This window comes from Sapajus apella, unplaced genomic scaffold (assembly GCF_009761245.1).
Source record: "Sapajus apella isolate SASKATOON/1434 unplaced genomic scaffold, GSC_monkey_1.0 scaffold13, whole genome shotgun sequence".
NCBI lineage: Eukaryota > Metazoa > Chordata > Mammalia > Primates > Cebidae > Sapajus > Sapajus apella.
Genome location: NW_022436953.1, coordinates 3246487 through 3268357, shown reverse-complemented (window position 1 = coordinate 3268357; position 21871 = coordinate 3246487). Strand labels below are relative to the sequence as shown.

General features: G+C 39.5%; 2 protein-coding genes across 4 annotated transcripts in view; one reads left to right on the top strand and one right to left on the bottom strand.

Moving 5' to 3' along the window:
* LOC116553778 (cytochrome c oxidase assembly protein COX15 homolog) overlaps nucleotides 1-624 on the top strand; it is a 36158-nt gene extending 35534 nt beyond the window's left edge. Inside the window, exon 9 of the mRNA XM_032281272.1 lies at nucleotides 392-624. Coding sequence (XP_032137163.1) covers nucleotides 392-457 — 66 coding nt within the window. The 3' untranslated portion in view covers nucleotides 458-624. The remainder of the gene's footprint in view (nucleotides 1-391) is intronic.
* The window catches only part of ENTPD7 (ectonucleoside triphosphate diphosphohydrolase 7), a 61525-nt gene that overhangs the window by 22763 nt on the left and 16891 nt on the right, over nucleotides 1-21871 (bottom strand). For all 3 annotated transcript variants that reach the window (XM_032281269.1, XM_032281267.1, XM_032281268.1), the window contains exons 4-9: nucleotides 18948-19153; nucleotides 18537-18687; nucleotides 11512-11615; nucleotides 8689-8745; nucleotides 5286-5419; nucleotides 795-961 (exon numbers count right to left, since the gene is read on the bottom strand). In XM_032281269.1, coding sequence (XP_032137160.1) covers nucleotides 795-961; nucleotides 5286-5419; nucleotides 8689-8745; nucleotides 11512-11615; nucleotides 18537-18687; nucleotides 18948-19153 — 819 coding nt within the window. The remainder of the gene's footprint in view (nucleotides 1-794; nucleotides 962-5285; nucleotides 5420-8688; nucleotides 8746-11511; nucleotides 11616-18536; nucleotides 18688-18947; nucleotides 19154-21871) is intronic.

Below are 21871 nucleotides of genomic sequence, written 5' to 3'. Positions count from 1 at the left end.
CCCTTCTGGTTAACTAGGCTAGACTCTCAGCACTGCTGGCCATCCTCCCCTCACTACCTATACTACGACAATCTATCACCCAATTAAACTGTGTTTTCACTCCAAAATTCTGTGTAAATTTTGTGGTGGAAAAGAACTCTGCTTTCTCTTATGTTTTCCTTTAATGTGCATAATGATAAAATAATTTTACATACTTCAAAAAAAAAAAAAAAAAGAAAGACAGAAACCCCACAACTGTTTGTAGATTATGGTCTAACTACTTTACTTCATCTGGTACTCAAATGAAGAATCTGTGATCTGTCCAATCCTAAAGGAAAAACGGACTATTCTGAATTTGATGAGAGACCATTTTAAAAGTTAATTTTAACTACAGATGCTTTTTATCTTTTAGACATACTACAGAAGTGAACTCCCACAAAAGATGCAACTGCACTGTAATTCAACAAACATGTCATGAACACTTCCATGCAGAAGGAACTGTTAGCAGCTACACTATATATTGTACATTTTAAATTGGTAATTTAATTCATCTCCCTTATCCTGTGATGCCAGGTCTGAATATGGGAAACAGCAAGAGATCACAATAAGCTGCCGTACTTTATGAGTCCTAATAAAGCTCAGAATGTACCCTTACCCAGATCAGGTGAGGTCTTTAAGAGATGCTACCCCACTGGCAGGGGTGGTCAGAAAGGAGGAGGAAGCAAGGACTTATCTTAGGAGGATGTGAATACTTCTTCCTAATATCTGCAGCTAGACACTGTATTTCAGAAACTCAGATTCCATGTCAAATGTACCTGTTTTTGTTAAGAGTTTCATTCAGAACAAGGTCTTCATAGCGCTGCCGGGCAAAGTTGCCTCCGAAACCCAAAAAAGTTGTGACGTAAACCCTGTACACGTGTTCAGTGTGCTGCACATCACAGCCCAGGTTGAACTCAGCCAGCAGGATCTTGGCAGCTTCTTCCTGTAATACGACACCAAGAGAAAAAAGAGAATTTTAGTTCTGATTGCTTTCTAGAAAGCTATGACATTGCTAATACACCAGGCTTCATTTCTATGACTACTCTTTAAAATATCTTCAGCATTCGTTCATCCTCATGGCATTATTTTAAACAAAGTCAAAAAATGGCAAGACTGCACCAAAAGGTACAAATTACACACTAAATTAAAAACTAAATATAAAATTAGAGACCAAAACACTATCTGTAGTTACATAGGAGGTAGAATTACTACAGATATCATTTTCTCACATGTATTTTTCTGTATTTTCCAATTTCCCACAATGGGAATTTATTTTAATAAATAGGAAAAAAAATCCTTCAATAAAAATAAATTCAAGGAATTCTGTGGGTCATTATCAGATCTATTCTATGGCCTTTTCTTTTTGAGACAGTGTTTCACTCTGCTGCCAGTCTGGAGTGCAGTGGTGTGATCTTAGGTCACTGCAACCTCTGCCTCCTGGGTTCAAGCGATTCTCTCGCCTCAGCCTCCTGAATAGCTAGGACTACAGGCACATACCATCACACTCAGCTAATTTTTATATTTTTAGTAGAGACGGGGTTTCATCATGTTGGTTAGGATGGTCTGAATCTCTCAACTTCGTGATCCACCCACCTTGGCCTCCCAAAGTGCCAGGATTACAGATGTGAAGCATCACGCCCGGTTCTGTGGCCTTTTCTAAAATTATCCAAGAAGCCCTAAGGTTCCTTGTGACAGGTTTGGGGATTGGGAAAGTTCTACTTTATTGTACCTTCAATGAAAATGTGTTATATCTTTTTCTTGAACCCCAATGGCAGAGGCTGAATTAATTATATTCCTCAGCTCATGCCACATTTATCATGGCAAAGGCTCTCTTTTGCTTTATTTATTCCCTTTTATCATCACACTTATTCTCATTCCCACTGTCTGCCATAGGCAACCATTGTAATGTGTTTATGTATAATTATTGTATATATGTATTGTTATACAATGAAGATTCTTGTTTTGAATTTATTTTTAATTAGTGAAAATGTCATTGTGCCCTGCAATTTCACTCCAAAGTATATAACAAGAGATCCAAAAACTGGGCCAGGCATGGTGGCTCACACCTGTAATCCCAGCACTTTGGAAGGCCAAGACGGGTGGATCACTTGAGGTCAGGAGTTTGGAAACAGCCTGGCCAACATGGTGAAACCCCATCTCTACTAAAAATACAAAAATTAGCCAGGCATTGTGGCGGGTGCCTGTAATCCCAGATGCTCAGGAGGCTGAGGCAGGAGAATTGCTTGAACCAAGAGGCAGAGGTTGCAGTGAGCCAAAATCACCCCACGGCACTCCAGACTGGGTGACAAGAGCGAAACTCCATCTCAGAAAAAAAAAAAAAAAAACCTTATGTACATACAAAAATGTGTACATGAATGTTCACAGCAGTATTGTGCATTATAGCCAAAAAGGGAAACCACTCAAATGATCACCAGCTGATAAATGGATAAACAAAATATGGCATGGTTGGTCATACGATGGAATGTTATTCAGCCATAAAAAGGAATGAAATACTCATACCACGAGATGGATGAACCTTGAAAACATTTTGCTAAATAAAAGCCAGATGTAAAACACCACATATTGTATGATTTCATTTATACAAAATGTCCAGAATAGGCAAATCCACTGGAGAGAGAAAATAGATTAATAGTTGTCAGGGGTCGGGAGAAGAGAGAATGATGAGTGACTGCTAATGGTAAGTTAGTGGGGAGTGAATATAAGGTTTCTTTTGGGTGTGATGAAAATGTTCTGGAATTCAATAGTGATAGTTGCACAGCTTTGTGAATGTAAATAACTTTGTGAGTTGTACAAAAAAATATATTAGGCATTTAGGATTATTTAAAATTTGAAAAATGCTACCACATTATCTCACAGTTTCATTCACTTTTACCAAGCATTAAGATTCATCTTGAAGAGCCATTATATTGCTACATGTAATTTTTTTTTTTGAGACAGGGTCTCACTCTGTCACCCAGGCTGGAGTGCAGTGGTGTGATCTTGGTTCACTGCAACCTCTGCCTCCCAGGTTCAAGCAATTCTCCTGCGTCAGCCTCCTGAATAGCTGGGAATATAGGCGCATGCCACCATACCTGGCTAATTTTTGTATTTTTAGTAGAGAAGGGGTTTCACCATGTTGGCCAGGCTGGTCTTAACTCCCGACCTCGAGTGATCCACCTGCCTTGGCCTCCCTAAGTGCTGGGATTACAGGCGTGAGCCACCATGCCCAGCCTGCTCTATGTAAATCTAATTTGTTGCTTGCAAATATGCATCCTATACCAGTGTTGCTTTCCATAACAAAGTCGCTTTCTAAATCTGCACACACGAAAAAGTCATTTAAGACTTGAACCCCCAGTGCCACTCCTCACCTATTTCTTAGTATCAGAACCATGCCTTTGTTTTACCTGTTGAATACATACTAACAAATATAGACTAAAAAGTCTCACAACCTAGTTAGTCCCCCAAATTTCCAACCCCAGAATGAAATTCTCTGCCGATTGCTAAACTCACATTTCCAATAGTCCTGTGGATATTCTGACACATATGTTCCTTGGATATCTACATAACCAAAATTGAAGTCATTAGTTTTACGACTTCTGAACTAGAAGACCAGATAGATGCTCTCATCCAGATCTCTCAGGACAATACTGCTTGCTTAATATCACCACTGCCCTTTCCCCTTGTGGCTCTTCTCTCAGTGACTGGGTTCTTCACTCTTCTGGTTATCTAGGATAGATCCTCAGCACTGCTGGCCATCCTCCCACCCTACTCACACTACCACAATCAATCACTCAATTATATTGGTTTTTCACTCCAAACTATCCCCTGAAATTTGTCCCCTCCCTTTCATTTCCACTTACTTTGTCTGATTTGGCCCTTTATTACTTCTCACTCAAGGTTCCCTGACCTATATTCTTTCTCCTACTGGCACAAAAATTCTTTCCCTACAAAAAACAGATCAGATAACAGTCACACAATTAACATCATCATAAAATTCAGAGCTGGGGAGGACCTTCACAGTTAAATTATTTTATAAATGATGAAACAGAGGCCCATGTGACTGCCTTACTCAAAAACCTTTGCTAGTTCTCCACTATCTATGGAAACAAAAGCCAGTCCCCCTATGATATCACTCAATACTGCTCATGATTTAGCTCCATCTTATCTTTCGAGCCTTATCCAGCATACCTGAAAATCCTAGACTGCAACAGGCTATTTGTCATTCCCTGGGCATTCTGGCCTCTCTGCTGCTTTTTCTGTGCCTTTGTGTTCCCTCCATACAGGTGGCCTTCCCTCAGCCTCCACTATGCAAAAGCCTACTCTTATCCAAGGCCCAGGTTATACTTTACCTTCCATGAAGCCACAATGGCTCCCATTCAACTTTGCAAACCAAGTTGGCCCTGCCAGTCCCCACACTGCCCAAGCACTATTTAAAACAGATGGTCTCAATTATGGGCAATTTCCACCCTGCCTCACACATCTGGCAATGTCTGGAGACACTTTTTATTGTCACAACTGGAAGGGGGAGGGTTCTTACTGATATCTGGTAGAGCCAAGTTATCATATGATACATAGAATAACCCCTGACAACAAAGAATTATCTGACCCAAAATGTCAATAGTGCCAAGGATGAGATGCCCTGGTTTAGATAAAGTTGAGCACTGTTAGGGTCTTCCTGAAATCACAAGCTGTCTCCACTGACACATAAATTATAACTTTTTAGGGACAGTGTAACTAACATGTTTATTCCTTTACATAATATTCTCTATTCCTTGCACATAATAGATATATATAATAGGTGCACACAGTAGGTATACAAAAAGTGTCTATCTAGGATGAAACTTCTTCCTCAAAATACATTCTTTACATTCTAGTGGGGTAAAGATTATTAGAAGCCCTAGAATGGAATCATCAGTAAGGGGAAAGAGAATCACATTTATTGAACAACAGGTATGTATCAAATATTGTGCTCCAGAATTTAAATGCATTATTATGTTTATCCTCAGGCAATAGCAGGAGATACCTAGTATAATTGTAACTGCTAAAATGTATCAAACACTTATCATATGCTGGGCAGTTTGCTAAATGCTTTACAAACATGGTTTTATTTCATCCTCACAACTTTATGAAGTAGATCTACTCAAGATAACTAGCAAGTATCTGAACAAATATTTAGAGCCAGGCAAGTTGCTCTAAGTCCAAAGACAGTGTCCTTCCTTCTCAAATACTAGCATTCCTAGCTATTATTTCCTTAAAAGGTAAAATACCTGATTTGCAGGAAGGGCAGAGGTTGAGGTAGGAACTTCATAAGCAATTTGGAGAGAGGCTCCTCCCATATCCAATATCCCTACTGTCCTTCTCCGTCCTGCTGCCAATTCCTGGGTAGCCTCAGCATCTGATTCTGAAATAAATAAGGGAACAAAAAGGCTCTAGTAATTAAAACAAAAAAAAAAAAATTTAAGTCAAACCCCCAAAACAGCAATCCCTTAAAAAATTGAAAGCAGGCAGGTACCATAGCTCACACCTGTAATCCCAGCACTTTGGGAGGCCAAGGTGGGAGGACCGCATGAGAACAGGAGTTCAAGACCAGCCTGGGCAACATAGTGAGACACTCCCATAAATTTTTTTCAAAAAATTAGCTGGGCATGGTGGTGCACACCTGTGGTCCCAGCTACTTAGGAGGCTGAGGCCACAGTATCATTTGAACCCAGGAGTTTGAGGCTGCAGTGAGCTATTATGCCACTAAACTCTAGCCTTGGTGACAGAGAACCTGTCTCAAGATTTAAAAAAAGAAAGCAAACAAATATACTAACTGAATCAACTGTATATTGCACAAAGAATAATTCTTGCAAATTACTTAAACACGACATTTTTAATTACATATTCCTAGTGGCATACAGCCTAAGGACAAAAGAAACAAATATCTTAAGCTACATTCCAGTGGTCTTACTTGTTAACAATATTGTTGGTTTTATTATTATTATTATTACTACTACTACTATATTTTGAGACAAAGTCTTGTTGTCTCCAGGCTGGAGTGCAGTGGCGCAATCTTGGCTCAGTGCAACCTCCGCCTCCTGGGTTCAAGCGATTCTCCTGCCTCAGCCTCTCAAGTAGCTGGGATTACAGGCACGTGCCACCACACCCAGCTAAGTTTTATATTTTTAGTAGGGACGGGGTTTCATCATGTTGGCCAGGATGGTCTCGAACTACTGACCTCATGATCAACCTGCTTTGGCCTCCCAAAGTGCTGGGATTACAGGCATGAGGACACCACACCTGGCCTGGTTTTATTATTTAAAAATTATGAAATATATTGTGGAATAAAACAAATAAATGTTTATGTCAATATCTTTAGGAATAAAGATTCAGCATAACAAAAAAAAAGGATATAGGTATAAAAATCAAATAAGTAACAACCCTATAATCTTAAACATGAGTCAGAAATATGACTATGGACTCATGATTTATTTTTCTCTTTCTAAAAAATACGTTATTTCCTAGCTCTGTTCACTGAAAGGCCTAGAAGCAATGATATCCCAGGAGTAATGAGCACCAGTGGTATCTGGACCAATGATCTCTAAATGCTATCTTCACTAAGAGAAACCAAGTCTGGGCATGGTTGCTCACACATGTAATCCCAGCACTTTGGGAGGCTGAGGTGGGTGGATCATCTGAGGTCACGAGTTCAAGACCAGACCAACAGGGTGAAACCCCGTCTCTACTAAAAATAACAAAAATTAGCTGGGCATAGTGGCAGGTGCCCATAATCCCAACTACTCAGGAGGCTGAGACGGGAGAATCACTTGAATATGGGAGATAGAGGTTGCAGTGAGCTGAGACTGTACCACTGCACTCCAGCATAGGTGACAGGGTGAGACTCTGTCTCAAAAAAAAAAAAAAAAAAAAAGGATACAGAAGCCAACCTAAAGATGCTCCTAGTAATGATGATGTGATGGGCCTTTAATCCATCTAATACGTTAAAATCCATGAATTCATAAAAATAATTAAAACTTTTTTCCTGGGTACAGTGGCTCACAACTGTAATCTTAGCACTTTGAGAGGCTGAGGTGGGTGGATCACAAGGTCAGAAGTTTGAGACCAGCCTGACCAACATGGTGAAACCTTGTCTCTACTAAAAAATACAAAAATTAGCCAGGGGGGTAGAGGGCACCTGTAATCCCAGTTACTCAGGAGGTTGAGGCAGAAGAATCACTTGAACCCAGGATTCGGAGGTTGCAGTGAGCCGAGATCGCACAGTTGAGATCGTGCCACTGCACTCCAGCCTGGGCAACACAGCAAGACACCGTCTCAAACACACACACACACACACACACACACACACATACACACACACACACACACACACACACACACACACACAACAAAACAAAACAAAAAACATTTTTCCCACTGGTTACCTTTGGAAGTTACTCAGTCACCAACTCATTATTCAGAAATGTGATACATAAAGAAAAAGAATCGAGGATTTATTCTGTCTTTCCCATAAGAGCTACATGTCAGTATATCCAAAGAGTTGATCAAGAAAAGTTCATTATACAAAAATTCTAGCTGTTAAACGCATAAGGAATGACAGAATTAGAAATATCACCATTTTGCAATCTCTAATGAAAAGACATATCTAAGCAATGATCACAGTTGGTTATTACAACCATTCTGTGAAAGGCAGATAAGGAATTTTAATACTAAATTAGATCAGGCTGATAATACCTGAACCCTCAATACCTGATCAGTCTGAGAACAATAAAAAGCGAGTCAACCAGCCATTACAAAACTCCTGATGTGAGTAGTGGGAAGCACACAGCACTTTCTACGATTTAGTCTTGCAGATGGAATTGAATCTGAGTCTAATCAAACATCTATATCTGACCACCAGTTTAAAGGACATATGGGGGGGATAAGAAACATGTTTAAAAAAACATGTGAACCCACAAAGATGCAGTCTATCAAATCCAGTATGTGGCAAATTCTTTCTACCAGGTGATCCAATTTTTTCTTGTTTCAAAAGGCAAGGGAGTGAGGTGGTAAGATTAACCATCATATATTAAAAGGGACTAAAGAGATGTATTAACCAATGCAATCCATGACCCTTGTTCAGATTCTGATTTGAACAAGCCCACCACAAATAAACATTCTTCAGAAAATCAAGAAAATCTCTACCTGGGTTGGGTATTAGGACGGGTATTGTATAATATTAGAAATGGTTAAATCTGTTAAGTTTAAAAATGGCATTATGGATGTATTCTTTGTTTTGAAACTCCTCATCTGTCATAGATATATACTGACATGCATGAAAATAAAAATTACATGTCTGGGGTTTGCTTTTTAAAAAATCCAATGAGAAAAAAAGAAAAAAGGAACCCTCTTGAACCCATTACCCAGACTCAATATTTACTAACATTTTGTCATTTCTCCCCCATCTCCCTCGATGTATCAAAGGTTTTTTAAATTATTTATTCTACCTTTAGGAATGTTTAAACTTCCCATATAAAAAGAAATGAAAGAAAGCAAATTTGGACTGGAAAATGAAGCATCTTATGTTTGAAAAAAGAAAAACTACTCAAACATCACATTTACATGCTACTGATAAGTTATGACTTAAACCTTCAGCCCTTAGGTAAATTGTCATAAGAAGACGATATTACTCACCATCCTCATGGTCGAATCTTCCCAAAACAAAGTTGATTCCAATCCATGCATAAACCCCTAAGTAAGAAATATAAAAGTCCTCACTTAATTCTCTACTGCTATGCCGTGTATATACCTCTCCCCAGGGCTTATCTTTCCCTTTTTTCTTGGGAAAAAGTAATCATAGTATTTTATTCTATACTCTCAATGTATGAATTTCAAATCTTTCATCTTGTGATATCTTCCCTTTTAAAATTATTTGCATCTTCTAAATTTCCTCAATGAATAGAAATTAATTGTATAACAAATGTTTTAAAAAATGTAAATCATCTGAATGTCATGAAGATTTAAAAAAAAAAGAAAGAAAGAAAAAAACGTCAGTCTTGGAGTTCTAGTTCTGGGCAATCTTGTCTCCCCACTGCATACAAATATAAACTCTAGATGGAATGCATGGAGCAGCTTCCCAGGAACTTTGAAAGTAAATGATAATGAGCACACCAGGAGAGACCAGGATTTAAACGACCACAGGCCAGTAGTGAGTGTCCCATTTCTCCCCCTCAGAGATTACCTGGTCTAGGCTCAAGAGCAGCTTGAATCATGAAAGTACACACCAGGTGTGAACAGAAGAACTTCAACTCACTTTCTGGTCCAAATAACAGAAAAAGGAAAGTCAATAGTTCAGAGAAAATAGGGGAAATCTCCTACTGTTCATTTTTTTCTTATTTTGTTCTCTCTAACCTCCAGCAACAGAGTTAGAAGTTGGGCAAGTAACTAAAACTCTGAGGGCTGCGAATTCTTTTCTCTGACCAGAGAAGCTGTAGCTTCAAGAGTGTGAGGCAAATCTCTACCGCTTATTTTGTCTCCCTCTATCCTCCTAACACTTGACCCTGGAAGCAGATGCAATCATGAGAAGTGCATAGCAGAGAGTAGGCAAATTAAAGCCCTGGTATTCTGACAGAGAACCATGAAAGGGAGATCCAAGGAACCAGAAAGTGTCAGGGGGATCACAGACAGTAGCGCGCAAAGTTGTGTATGAATCCCTGGGCTCACTTCCACGCTACACATACATAGATCTGACCCTAAACAATATACAAACAGCTCTGAGAACTGAACTACAGGCTAGGCCACTGCCCAGGTTCCAGATTAGCCACTGGCTGACACACTAGACAAATCCAAATAGCAGTGGCCAAGGCTTTGAAAAAGGCCAAAGCTAATAGAAAAACGGGCTGGGCGCAGTGGCTCATGCCTATAATCCCAGCATTTTGGGAGGCTGAGGTGGGTGAATCACCTAAGGTCAGGAGTTCAAGACCAGCCTGACCAACATGGTGAAACCCCATCTCTACTAAAAACACAAAATTAGCTGGGCATGGTGGCACATCCCTGTAATCCCAGCTACTTGGGAGACTGACGCAGGAGAATTGCTTGAACCCAGGAGGCAGAGGTTGCAGTGAGCCAAGATCGTGTCATAGCACTCCAGCCTGGGCAACAAGAGTGAAACTCTGTCTCAAAAAAAAAAGAATCACGGTCCACAGAAGGTAGCTCAGAATTTGAGATCAACTGCCTCCTAAAACAAAAAAAAATCAATGTTCTCTTTGATTACAACAGGACCCAGAGTCTCATAATATTCAAAATATCCATGATAGAATATAAAAATACTTAGCATAAAAAAACCAGAAGAATCTCAACTCATAAAAGACAATCAAAAGATGCCAACTCTGAGATGACACACGTAATTAGAATTATCAAGGATATTAGAGCAGCCATATAACCAAGAAATTTGAGCAATCTTACAATGAATGGAAAAACAGGTCTCAGCAAAGAAACACAAAAGAAAAAAACCAGAAAATTAAGATTGAAATAGAAATTTTAAGACTGAAAATGCAATACTGAAATTTTAAAAGGTAAATATTTTCTCATATATATGTCTGCAACTAGAAGACATATAAGATCTCCTTCTCTTTTATAAGAAATGGAAATAAAATTCATCAAACTGGCCACATTTGGCTGCATGAGAACACATAGTCACTCTGAAAATACAAACCCAGCCGGGCGAGGTGGCTCAAGCCTGTAATCCCAGCACTTTGGGAGGCCGAGGCGGGTGGATCACGAGGTCAGCAGATCGAGACCATCCTGGTCAACATGGTGAAACCCCGTCTCTACTAAAAATACAAAACATTAGCTGGGCATGGTGGCGCATGCCTGTAATCCCAGCTGCTCAGGAGGTTGAGGCAGGAGAATTGCTTGAACCCAGGAGGCGGAGGTTGCGGTGAGCCGAGATCGTGCCATTGCACTCCAGCCTGGGTAACAAGAGTGAAACTCCGTCTCAAAAAAAAAAAAAAAAAAAAAAAGAAAGTACAAACCCAATAGTGTGAGATTTCAGGGAATTACCAGTACTGCATAGTAACTGTAATAAAGGCAGAGACCATAACAAAAGAAAAATAACTCATTCTGATCATCTCCTGAAACTAAAGTTTCTCCTTACTTTAATAATTTACCTCACGTACGACTTTGACAAAAACTCAGTACAACTTCTAGAACTGTATATGTTTTCAAAAGTATAGTTAACCAAATATCCAACTGAAATCATTAAATGCTAATACATTCTTACAAACATAGTGCTTAGCACTACGTTCAAAAGAGATATACATTTTTGACTTCTAGAAGCAGATTTCTAAAACAGATACTGGTGCAAAATATGCAAATAAATCAAAACAACTATGTGGAAGAATCAAGAAAATTAGTGGCAGAAAAATTAAAATCAGATAGAGTAATTCTAAACACCCGTTAGAGAGGCTATGCCGTGGCTGGCTTAGGGGTGAACCAACTGCACCCAAGGCCCAGTACCTTCCTGCTTCCCAGAGATCACTTCTGCCTGAGACTGTGAAAAGAGGAAGTCAAACTCCAGTGGCAAATCTTTCACTAGGTCAGCCAAGATAGCCAACTGCTTTCTGCAAGAAAGAACAGAAAATCCCAAAGTTAGTCACTAAACTCTCTTTTCATAAACTGCCTCAACTTGCCCTTCTACTCACACTTGTCATGACCTCGCTGTTCACCTACCTCATCTACTTGTCCAGCCCTGCTTCTTTTTGGTACTGCCTTTGATTTTAAAAGTTTAAACTGTCTGCAGGTATAGCCTCCTACCTAAAAGGCAACATGGTAACAGTAATGCTTTCTCCTTATATGATGTAATTATTCAAAGAGTGTTAAAAGATGAGACTATGGTTTTATGACTCTCACTGGCTGAGTACAAATAAGCCACAGGAAATTGCAGCAAAGTTTCATAACCTAGAAAATTGATGTAATTACATTATTCCTCACTACTGTAAAACAAAGATGTTAAATTAAGGAACACAATTTCATCCTCAAATCTTACACAACACAGAAACAATGCTTCACATTACCACACAAGATGTACTGTTGGTTCCACAAGTTATAATATAATCCTTACATAAGCTAACAATTAACTTTTTTTTTTTTTTTTTTTGAGATGGAGTTTGGTTCTTGTTGCACAGGCTAGAGTGCAATGACATGATCTTGACTCACTGTAACCTCTGCCTCCAGGGTTCAAGCGATTCTCCTGCTTCAGCCTCCCAAGTAGCTGGGATTACAGGTGTGCAGCACCACGCATGCCCGGCTAATTTTGTATTTTCAGTAGAGACAGGGTTTCACCATGTTGGTCAGGCTGGTCTCGAACTCCTGACCTCAAGTGATCCACCCGCCTCAGCCTCCCAAAGTGCTGGGATTACAGACGTGAGCCACTGCGCCCAGCCACAGGTAACTTTTTAATCTCCTTTTCCATATTTCAAGGGTTGATTTTTTTCATTGTAAAAATCTTACGATTTGAAAACCCCAGGGCAGGATCAAAATCCAGAGGACATAACATTTCCCATTTGGGGAAAACATATGAAACTTCACATCTATAGGGTTATCTTTCCTCTAACATTTTAAGTATGTAATCAATATTATGAAGCAAAGGAAAGCAAAGAAACACAGCTAGAAGTAATAATATGTATCGAGAGAAAATGTTAGTTAAAATAAAACAAACTGTCTTGGATTTAAACAATTATTCATTACAAAAATATTCTACTGGCTCAGTTGTCAGTATGACTTGGTGAAGAATGTTGTTAGCACTGCAAAGTAAAGATCTATATTTGAAGTAATAATCTTCCAATATAATGTCAAGAATAGTTTCTTAAAAAGTTCCTTGTTACACATATCAAATTCTTGCAATAAGAATTTCACATGGGGACCAAGAGGTGGGTATTCTTCTCTCCCTATTGGATATGCTTCTAAACTCCTCAAAAAGAGGGCTTGCTGGTTTTGGCAATTATATGGAAGAATGGGCACCAACATACGTTGTTGTTAGTTATGTAAATTACTAGTACAAGCCGGGTGCAGTGGCTCACGCCTGTAATCCCAGCACCTTGGGAGGCCAAGGCAGGTGGATCACCCGAGGTCAGGAGTTTGAGACCAGCCGGGTCAAACATGGTGAAACCCCGTCTCTACCAAAAATACAAAAATTAGCCAGGCATGGTGGTGGGTGCCTGTAATCCCAGTTACTTATAAGGCTGAGGCAGGAGAATCGCTTGAACCCAGAAAGCAGAGGTTGCAGTAAGTCAAGATCAAGCCACTGCACTCCAGCCTGGGCGATAGAGGGAGACTCCATCTCTAACAAACAAAAAAATAAATTACTAGTACAACCTTTCTAAAGGGCAATCCAGGACCGTGTTTCCAAATTTTTCAATGTATTTGACCTTTGATCCGGCTGTTATACTTTTAGAAATTAATTCCAAGAAAATCATCAGACAAGAAAATAAAGAAAAGAAATACTGCAGCATTATTTGTAACAATAATTTATTAACAATAAAAAACTGGAAATACCATACCATAGGGATTGACTGAATAACTTAAGGCACAGCCATGCAATGTAATACTATACAGATGTTAAAGGAAATGAAGTCAATTTATATCTACATATATAGACATGAAAAGATAAAAGATGTCCAATATATTTTACAAAACACTATAATGTGATTCCATTTATGTTAAAAAAAAAAAAAAAAAAAAAAAAAACTCAAATCATTCATGTATACATAGGGACAGGATAAAACTTTCATTTTCTAAAATTCAATATAGTTTCTTTATTTAAAATGCTTTTATAAGGGCAAAATGTTGATAATTGTTAAAGTTGGGTGGTGGGTAAATGGGGATTCACTGCACTGTTCTCTTTACTTTTATACACATGTGCAATTTCCTAAAATAAAAATTATTACTTTATTAAACACCACCTTGTATTATGCTGTAATTTTTCAAGGGATTTTTTTTTAACTACAAAATAAAAGGGAAGTAGAAAAAAGTCTATTAGTCCAGGGCTTTGGCAAAGAAATAAAAACAAATGCTAATAAATTCAAAATATAGTCTAAGTGATTCAACCCTATTTTGAATCCGCTTACAAATGCTAATAAATTAGCAAAGCATTAATCATACAAAACAGGTTCTTGTACTGATAGTCACATTTATGCCAACAACTAGCTTGGACTTGAGGCAGCAATGATTTTATAAGCCCAGAACAGATGTATGCATTATTTAGAGAGGTGACCAGAAAACAAGTTGAAAGGGACAGAGAAAAAAGGCAAATTTCTTTAAAAATTCTTCAAATGCAATAAATACTAGTATTCAGAGTTTCTACAATGACAACATCTTAGACAATTAAGGTGGAGCTCCACAGTGGGTTTTGTTTGGATGGAAACTTCTTTGACAGGGGTAATGCTGCACAGTACCAGGAGGTGAGGCAACAGTCTCTTTTGCTCAAAACACACTAACGGGGCCGGGCGCGGTGGCTCACGCCTGTAATCCCAGCACTTTGGGAGGCCGAGGCGGGTGGATCACGAGGTCAAGAGATCGAGACCATCCTGGTCAACATGGTGAAACCCCGTCTCTACTAAAAATACAAAAAATTAGCTGGGCATGGTGGCGTGTGCCTGTAATCCCAGCTACTCAGGAGGCTGAGGCAGGAGAATTGCCTGAACCCAGGAGGCGGAGGTTGCGGTGAGCAGAGATCGCGCCATTGCACTCTAGCCTGGGTAACAAGAGCGAAACTCCGTCCCAAAAAAAAAAAAAAAAACACACACACACACTAACGGTAGCCAAGCTACCAAGCAGGTTCCTCTGCCCAGCTCAGCTGGTCAATTCTGCCTTTTTAACCTCCCAGTCAGCTTTTTCTCTGGCCTCCCTCCCCTTTCCTTGGCCTTTCACAGGCTTTATGATGTGGCACCTGCTCTTGTGCCATCTATATTCTTCCCACGGTTTCTAAAATTTTTGAACAATATCACCTATGTCAAATAAAAATTCTTAATTGCATGCCCAGTATGATTTCAACTTTGTGAACATTACATATATGTGAACAGAGAGAAGGAAATACAACAACATGAAACAGTTCTGATGCGGTAGCAGGGCTGTAAGTCGTACTGTTTGGTTTTGTTCATTTTTAAGATTTCCTTTAATGAAGTAAGGTTGCAGTTACAATATTTAAAGTTTGGTTTTAAAAACAAGTAAAAACAATACGAAAAATTTTTTAAAGACCAAAATGTATGGGGTAATAAGGAACTAAAAAACCTCTCATGTTAGCTGGGTGCAGTGGCTCACACTTGTAATCCCTGCACTTTGAGAGGCCGAGGCAAGTGGATCACTTGAGGTCAGAAGTTCTGAACCAGCCTGGCAAACATGATGAAACTCCATCTCTAGTAATACAAAAAATTAGCCAGGCACGGTGGCAGGCACCTGTAATCCCAGCTACTTAGGAGGCTGAGGCAGGAGAACTGCTTGAATCCAAGAGGTGGAGGTTGCAGTGAGCTGAGGTCACACCACTGCAATTCAGCCTGGGTGACACAGTGAAACTCTGGCTCAAAAAAAAAAAAAAAATTTAAAAAAAGCCTCTTGTGTTGATAAATGGCTATATAAATAGTCTTATTCTTGACAGTAAACCAGTAACTGTAAAAAAAAAAAAAAAAGTCCACTGAAAGAGGCATTGCTGTTATATGTTATGTTGTCTGCATGTCTGCTGTAAGCAGTGAAGCCCCACATATATGGCTGAGGTTTTTGTTGTTTGTTGTTTAAAGGAAAGAAAGCCAACTATAAAATTTAAATGTTGTAGAAAAAGAACTGCTATTGACCAAGGGAAAGTATTTAAGCTAATAAGGAAATACCCGATGCCTATGAGACTATGAACATTCCAGGAGGATGAATTCTAAAGCTAAGGTTGGCAGTGGTCTCATTGATATGAAACCAAAAGCACAGACAACAAAAAATAAACAAGACTATATCAAACCAAAAAGTTCTGTACAGTAAAGGAAACAATCAACAGAGTGAAAAGGTAAGCTACAGAACGGGTTAAATATTTGCGAACTATATATTTGGTAAGGGGTTAATCTGCAAAACATTTAAGAAACTCCTACAACTCAACAGTAAAAACACTAATAACCAGCCGGGCGTGGTGGCTGATGCCTGTAATCCCAGCACTTTGGGAGGCCAAGGTGGGCAGATCACGAGGTCAAGAGATCGAGACCATCCTGGCGAACATGGTGAAACCTCATCTCTACTGAAAATACAAGAGTTAGCTGGGTGTGGTGGTGTGCGCCTGTTGTCCCAGCTACTCGGGAGGCTGAGGCAGGAGAATTGCTTGTACCTGGGAGGCAGAGGTTGCAATGAGCCGAGATCGCGCCATTGCACTCCAGCCTGGCACCTGGCGACAGAGTGAGACTGTCTCAAAAACAAACAAAAAACACTAATAACAATGTAAAAATAGGCTAAAGACTTGAATAGACATTTCTCTATTCATAGAAATGGCCAACGGGAGTATGAAAAGTTGCTTAACATCTCTAGTCATCAGGAAAATACAAATCAAAACCACAATGACATATCACCTCACACCTGTCAGGATGGCTGTTATCCAAAAGACAAAAGACAACAGGTGTTGGCAGGGCTGTGGAGAAATTGGAAGGAGTGCAAAATGGCACAGCAGCTCTGCAAAATAGTATAGGGGTTCCTCAAAAAATTAAAAATAGAGGCCAGGTGCAGTGGCTCATACCTGTAATGCAGCACTTTGGGAGGCTAAGATGCACAGACTGCTTGAACCCAGGACTTTGAGAAGAGCCTGGGCAACACGGCAAGACTGCTATCTCTACAAAAAATACAAAAAATTAGCCAGGCATGGTGGCACATGCCTGTGGTCCCAGCTACTCGGGAGGCTGAGGTGGGAGAATCACTTGAGCCTGGGAGGTGGAAGTTGCAGTGAGCCTAGATTATGCCACTGCACTCCAGCCTGGGCAACAGAGTAAGACCCTGTCTCAAAAAAATTAATAAAAATTAAACTATCGTATGATCTAGCAATCCTACTTCTGGCTATTATCCTGAAAATTTAAATAAAGATCTCAAAAAGATGTGAGCACTCCCATGTTCACGGAAGCATTATTTACAATAGCCAAGATGTGGAAACAACTTAAATGTTCACTGACAGATGAATATGTAAAGAAAACATGGTATATACCATGGTGGAACACTATTTATACTTTTTTTAAATAAAAAAGAGCATTTTACAATATGTGACAATGTGGATGAACACTAAGGACAATATGCTAAGGGAAATAAATGGGCACAAAATTTTATTTAAGCAAGATGAGTAAGCACTGAAGATCCACTGTACAATACTGTACACATAGTCAACAATAATGTGTTGTTGACTTAAAAATTTGTTGGGCCAAGCGTGGTGGCTGACACTTCTAATTCCAGCACGTTGGGAGGCTGAGGCAAGTGGATCACTTGAGCCCAGGAGTTCGAGACCAGCCTGGGCAACATGGTGAAACCCTGACTCCACAAAAATTAGCTGGCTGTGATGGTGCACACCTGTAGTCTCAGCTACTTAGGAAACTGAGCTGGGAGGACTTCTTGAGCCTGAGAGGCAGAAGTTGCAGTGAGCCGTGATTGCACCACTGCCCTCCAGCCTGGGCAACAGAGCAGACCCTGTCTCAAAAAAAAAAAAAAAAAAAAAAAAAAAAAAAAATCTAGTTAAAGGGTAAATCTCATGTCAAATGTTCTTATTACAATAAAATAAAAATCATTTTTTTAAAAAGTTCAGGGAGCTCACTTTAAAAAAAAAAATCTAGTTAAAGGGTAGCTCTCATGTCAAATGTTCTTACCACAATAAAATAAAAATCATTTTTAAAACAAGTTCAGGGAGCTCACTTTTATCCCAGGGCTACATAAGTATGGAGGAATCAAGGCGGTATCAAGGGAGAGAAATCACTAACAAGAAGGGGTCTGGCCTAAATACAGCCTTCTGTTCCTCTTCCTTTAATGCTGGAAGAGGGATCAGGTGGCAAGATGTCAAGCTGAATTGCCAAGGTCAAGTGGAAAATGTGACTGGCTGGGGCTGAGAAAACTGGCCTAAGGCAGTGGAGACTGAGTTTTGCAGTAGCAGCAAGAAGAGGAACTCCCCAGTTATTGCCAGGGTTCCAGGCAGAGGTACAGAGAAGGCAGTGTTCCTACCAGAGCTCTCCAACTAGTCCCTAGGTATCCAGGTCATCAGGTGACCCTCATCCTAATTCATTCTGTAATTATGTTCTCTATGCGCCTGATGATCCGAATCTATTACCATCACCACTACTCCCAACCCTCAATCCAAATAATCACTATAGTCACCCCAGATAGATACTGATCCCAAAGCAGCAAATGACATGAAGTTGGAAATGACTGATTGTGTCATAATTGGGTATAGAGGTATAGACCAGGGAACCACAGAGGACAGTGCAGGAAACTGCCCTTTCATCTTTTGTGCCACCGTTTTCCTGTGTTTCCTGCACCCTGCATCTCACCTTTCAGGTAGAAGCCTCATGCCTGCTGTGCAGAGGATGTAAAGGGGGGTCTCCTTGTGCTTCTTCACAGGCACATGAGCAGCAGCAAAGCTCAGCAGAGGACGAAGGTAATCACTGGCATGTTCTGGAGTGTCTGCCATTGCAGAGATTCCTTGAGTTTAAACAAAAACAAAAACAAAAAAACAACTTTCTTTAAAAAGCAGATCACATAAGACTCAGGAAACTGATACCCTATTAGGGTCTCCTTAAGGTCCTAAACATTTATTTGAGAGGTAGGGGGTGACAATGAATGAAATATCCCTCCCATTACCCAGACTCTCAAGAAAATAAGGGTAGCTTGCTTTCTCCTTTTTCTCTTTCCTCTTTCATGTCTTAAAAGAGATTGACAACAAAATATATTCTAATTAGTACCTGGCTTGATTTTTTTAACAACTGGTTGGCTGTTGCGGTCTCTCATCTGTTTGATGTCCAGCAAGTCATGGGGGTTCCCATTATGTCTTGGCCAGAAATAAACAAAAATCCGGGAACCGCTGCTGCCACAGTCAACAACGAGTCCATAATTCAGATTTGGGTCTTCAGTGTCAGTAGCTTCAAGCTCCCCTACTCGAGCTAAATACCTAAGTTAGGCAAAAAGAGAAATCAATACTAAGCAGTCAGCTCCATGAAAGGCACCCTCACTTACTTCATCTGTTCATGAATCTTCATTAAGTGCCTACATGTGCCAAGCACATGAGACTACCAGTCCTAACTAATGAATGAAGTAATACTGACATATTTACTGATGTGTCTGAAACAGCTGGTTCGCTTGCCTAGAGGTCACTGAAATTAGATGACTGAAACATGTCCCTAAGTGTGGGGGCAGCTCTGAAACTGGCTGAGGTAGCAATCTTTCTTCAAGAAGTAGAGCTTGTAGGCCTGAATAACTGGTTTTTGTTATATGCCACAAAGTTTTGGGGTAGCTTGTTATGCCCACTAGATAACTGAGACAATCTTAATCACTTCTTTCTATCTTTCCTTTCTGTATAGCTGCATCCAGAATATTGTGGAATGACAGAATGATTTCTCATTGAATGTGTTTCTGGGTGGTGATTTTTTTTTTTTTTTTTTTGAGACAGAGTCTTACTCTGTCACCCAGGCTGGAACACAGTGGTGCGATTTCAGCTCACTGCAACCTCTGCCACCCAAATTCAAGCGATTCTCCTGCCTCAGTCTCCCAAAGTGTTGGGATTACAGGTGTGAGCCACTGCTCCTTGCCTGGGTGGTGATATTTTTGATTGGGCTTTTTGGTTTTGCTTTTCTGCTTTTTATTTTGTATCTATATTGCTAGAATTACATTAACTAAAAATGTACTTCATAAAAACAATATTCTTTTCTATAATCTTTTAAAATATTTTATAAATATAAAAAGAATGTTCATAAAATATGTATAGGGTATAAAGAATAACAATAAAACAAATGCCTATATATCTCCCATCAAGTTTAAAAAATAAACTATATTTAAAAAAAAATGCTTCTGGGTCCTAGGACATTAGTATTTCATGTTGGGATTTTTTCAGATTCTCATTCCAAGATATCTGGCTGGCTGACATCAGGAAGATAAAACAAGTAAAGGTGTTTCATCAAACACATCAAGGTTTGAATCTCAGCTCTACTGCTTTCTATGCTGTGTGACCTTAGGCAAGTTAATAAACTTCTCTCATACTGTTTCCTCATTTGTAAAATAAGGAGGGTGAAGAGTATCTACCCTCACAGAGATCATACACGTGGCAGAACTGTGCTGCTGCTGCTGCTGCTGTTAACAGAATAATTATTGGGAAAGCAAATAGTAGAAAACTTTCTGAGGAAAAAGGCTTAAAAGCTCAGAAAATGAAAAAGACTAAGAGTTGATTAAAATACTTCTGAGCACTTGACTATGTGCCGTGGCTCACGCCTGTAATCCCAGCACTTTGGGAGGCCAAGGCAGGCAGATTTTCTGAGGTCAGGAGTTTGAGACCAGCCTCGGTAATATGGTGAAACACCGTCTCTACTAAAAATACAAAAATTAGCCTGGCATGGTGGCGGGCACCTGTAATCCCAGCTCCTTGGGAGTAAAAAGCAGGAGAATCACTTGAACCCAGGAGGCGGAGGCTGCAGTGAGCCAAGATCGTGCCATAGCACTCTAGCCTGGGTGACAGCAAGACTCCATCTGTCCATCTCAAAAAATAAAAAAAACCTTCTGAGCACTGAGGCTTTAATATTTAAATTCCCTCATAATCAAGGGTCTGAAAAATAGAAACATTACTGAATTCTCTTCACAGGCTTCACTTGAAGCAGAGCCCAGTGAGAAGGACTTTTAGTTTATTATCCAGAAAAGAAAAGCTCTTTATTGGGGCTAAGAATACATACTGCATGGTAGGCCTTAACATCTTGTCAACTAAATTCTTTAAAATTTTGTGGTTACTATAGACTGAGCTAATCATTATCTAAATAAATCCCCTGAGAGTAAAGCTGTGATCTTTTCAAGCACTATAGCTGAATTCCCTTCTTTAAAAGATATCTGCCCCGCACATCCAACATTGTTTTTAAAGCCAACTCCTAGATCTCCAAGGCTCTTACTCAGAACCCCTGAGAACCAGTTTTTGTGATGTCTGAAGCTAACAGAATTTGGAAAGCCTTCTTTTAAAAACAAGATTCAGCATTACAAATAGAAAAAAAAAAAAAAAAAAAAAAGCTCATTTAAGTGAAGAGCTTTAAGGTATAGGTATATCATTAGCTTCACAGTAAACCCATCTCCAATCAGAACAATAAACCACACATCACACTCCTGAAACCAATTTAGCCAGTGTTTACTGGTGATTTCACATTTTTATACAGACAACACAGTTCCTTATCTGGGCAAAAAAGCAAACTTGATGAAAAGAACATGTAGAAATAATTCTGAAATCAAAAAGTAGAGTACCTTTCCTATACTACAATGCAAAATGCATGTTTTTTTTAAAAAAAAGAGAAGAACATGGAATTGAGCTTCAATATAATGTTGTAAATTATTACTGAGAGTAGGGTAGGTAGAACTTTTTTCTGGATCTGAAATGGTAGTCAGTTGAGGGAAATGAAGCAGATGGTAAAAATCTGTTACATAACAGAAAGTTTCCAATCCTAAAGATTCCATTTCACCACATACCTTCCCATTCTAATCAAATCACTGGGCTGAACTGGGCTAGAATCCACCAATCAACTAGTAACAGCTCATTCATATCACCTGAGAGCTGGGCAAAAGTCTGTGTTCAAGTCACAGAACTCTTGCAAATACTGACCTCACAAGAGGCCACAGATAAAAAAGAAACAGGCAAGATAAT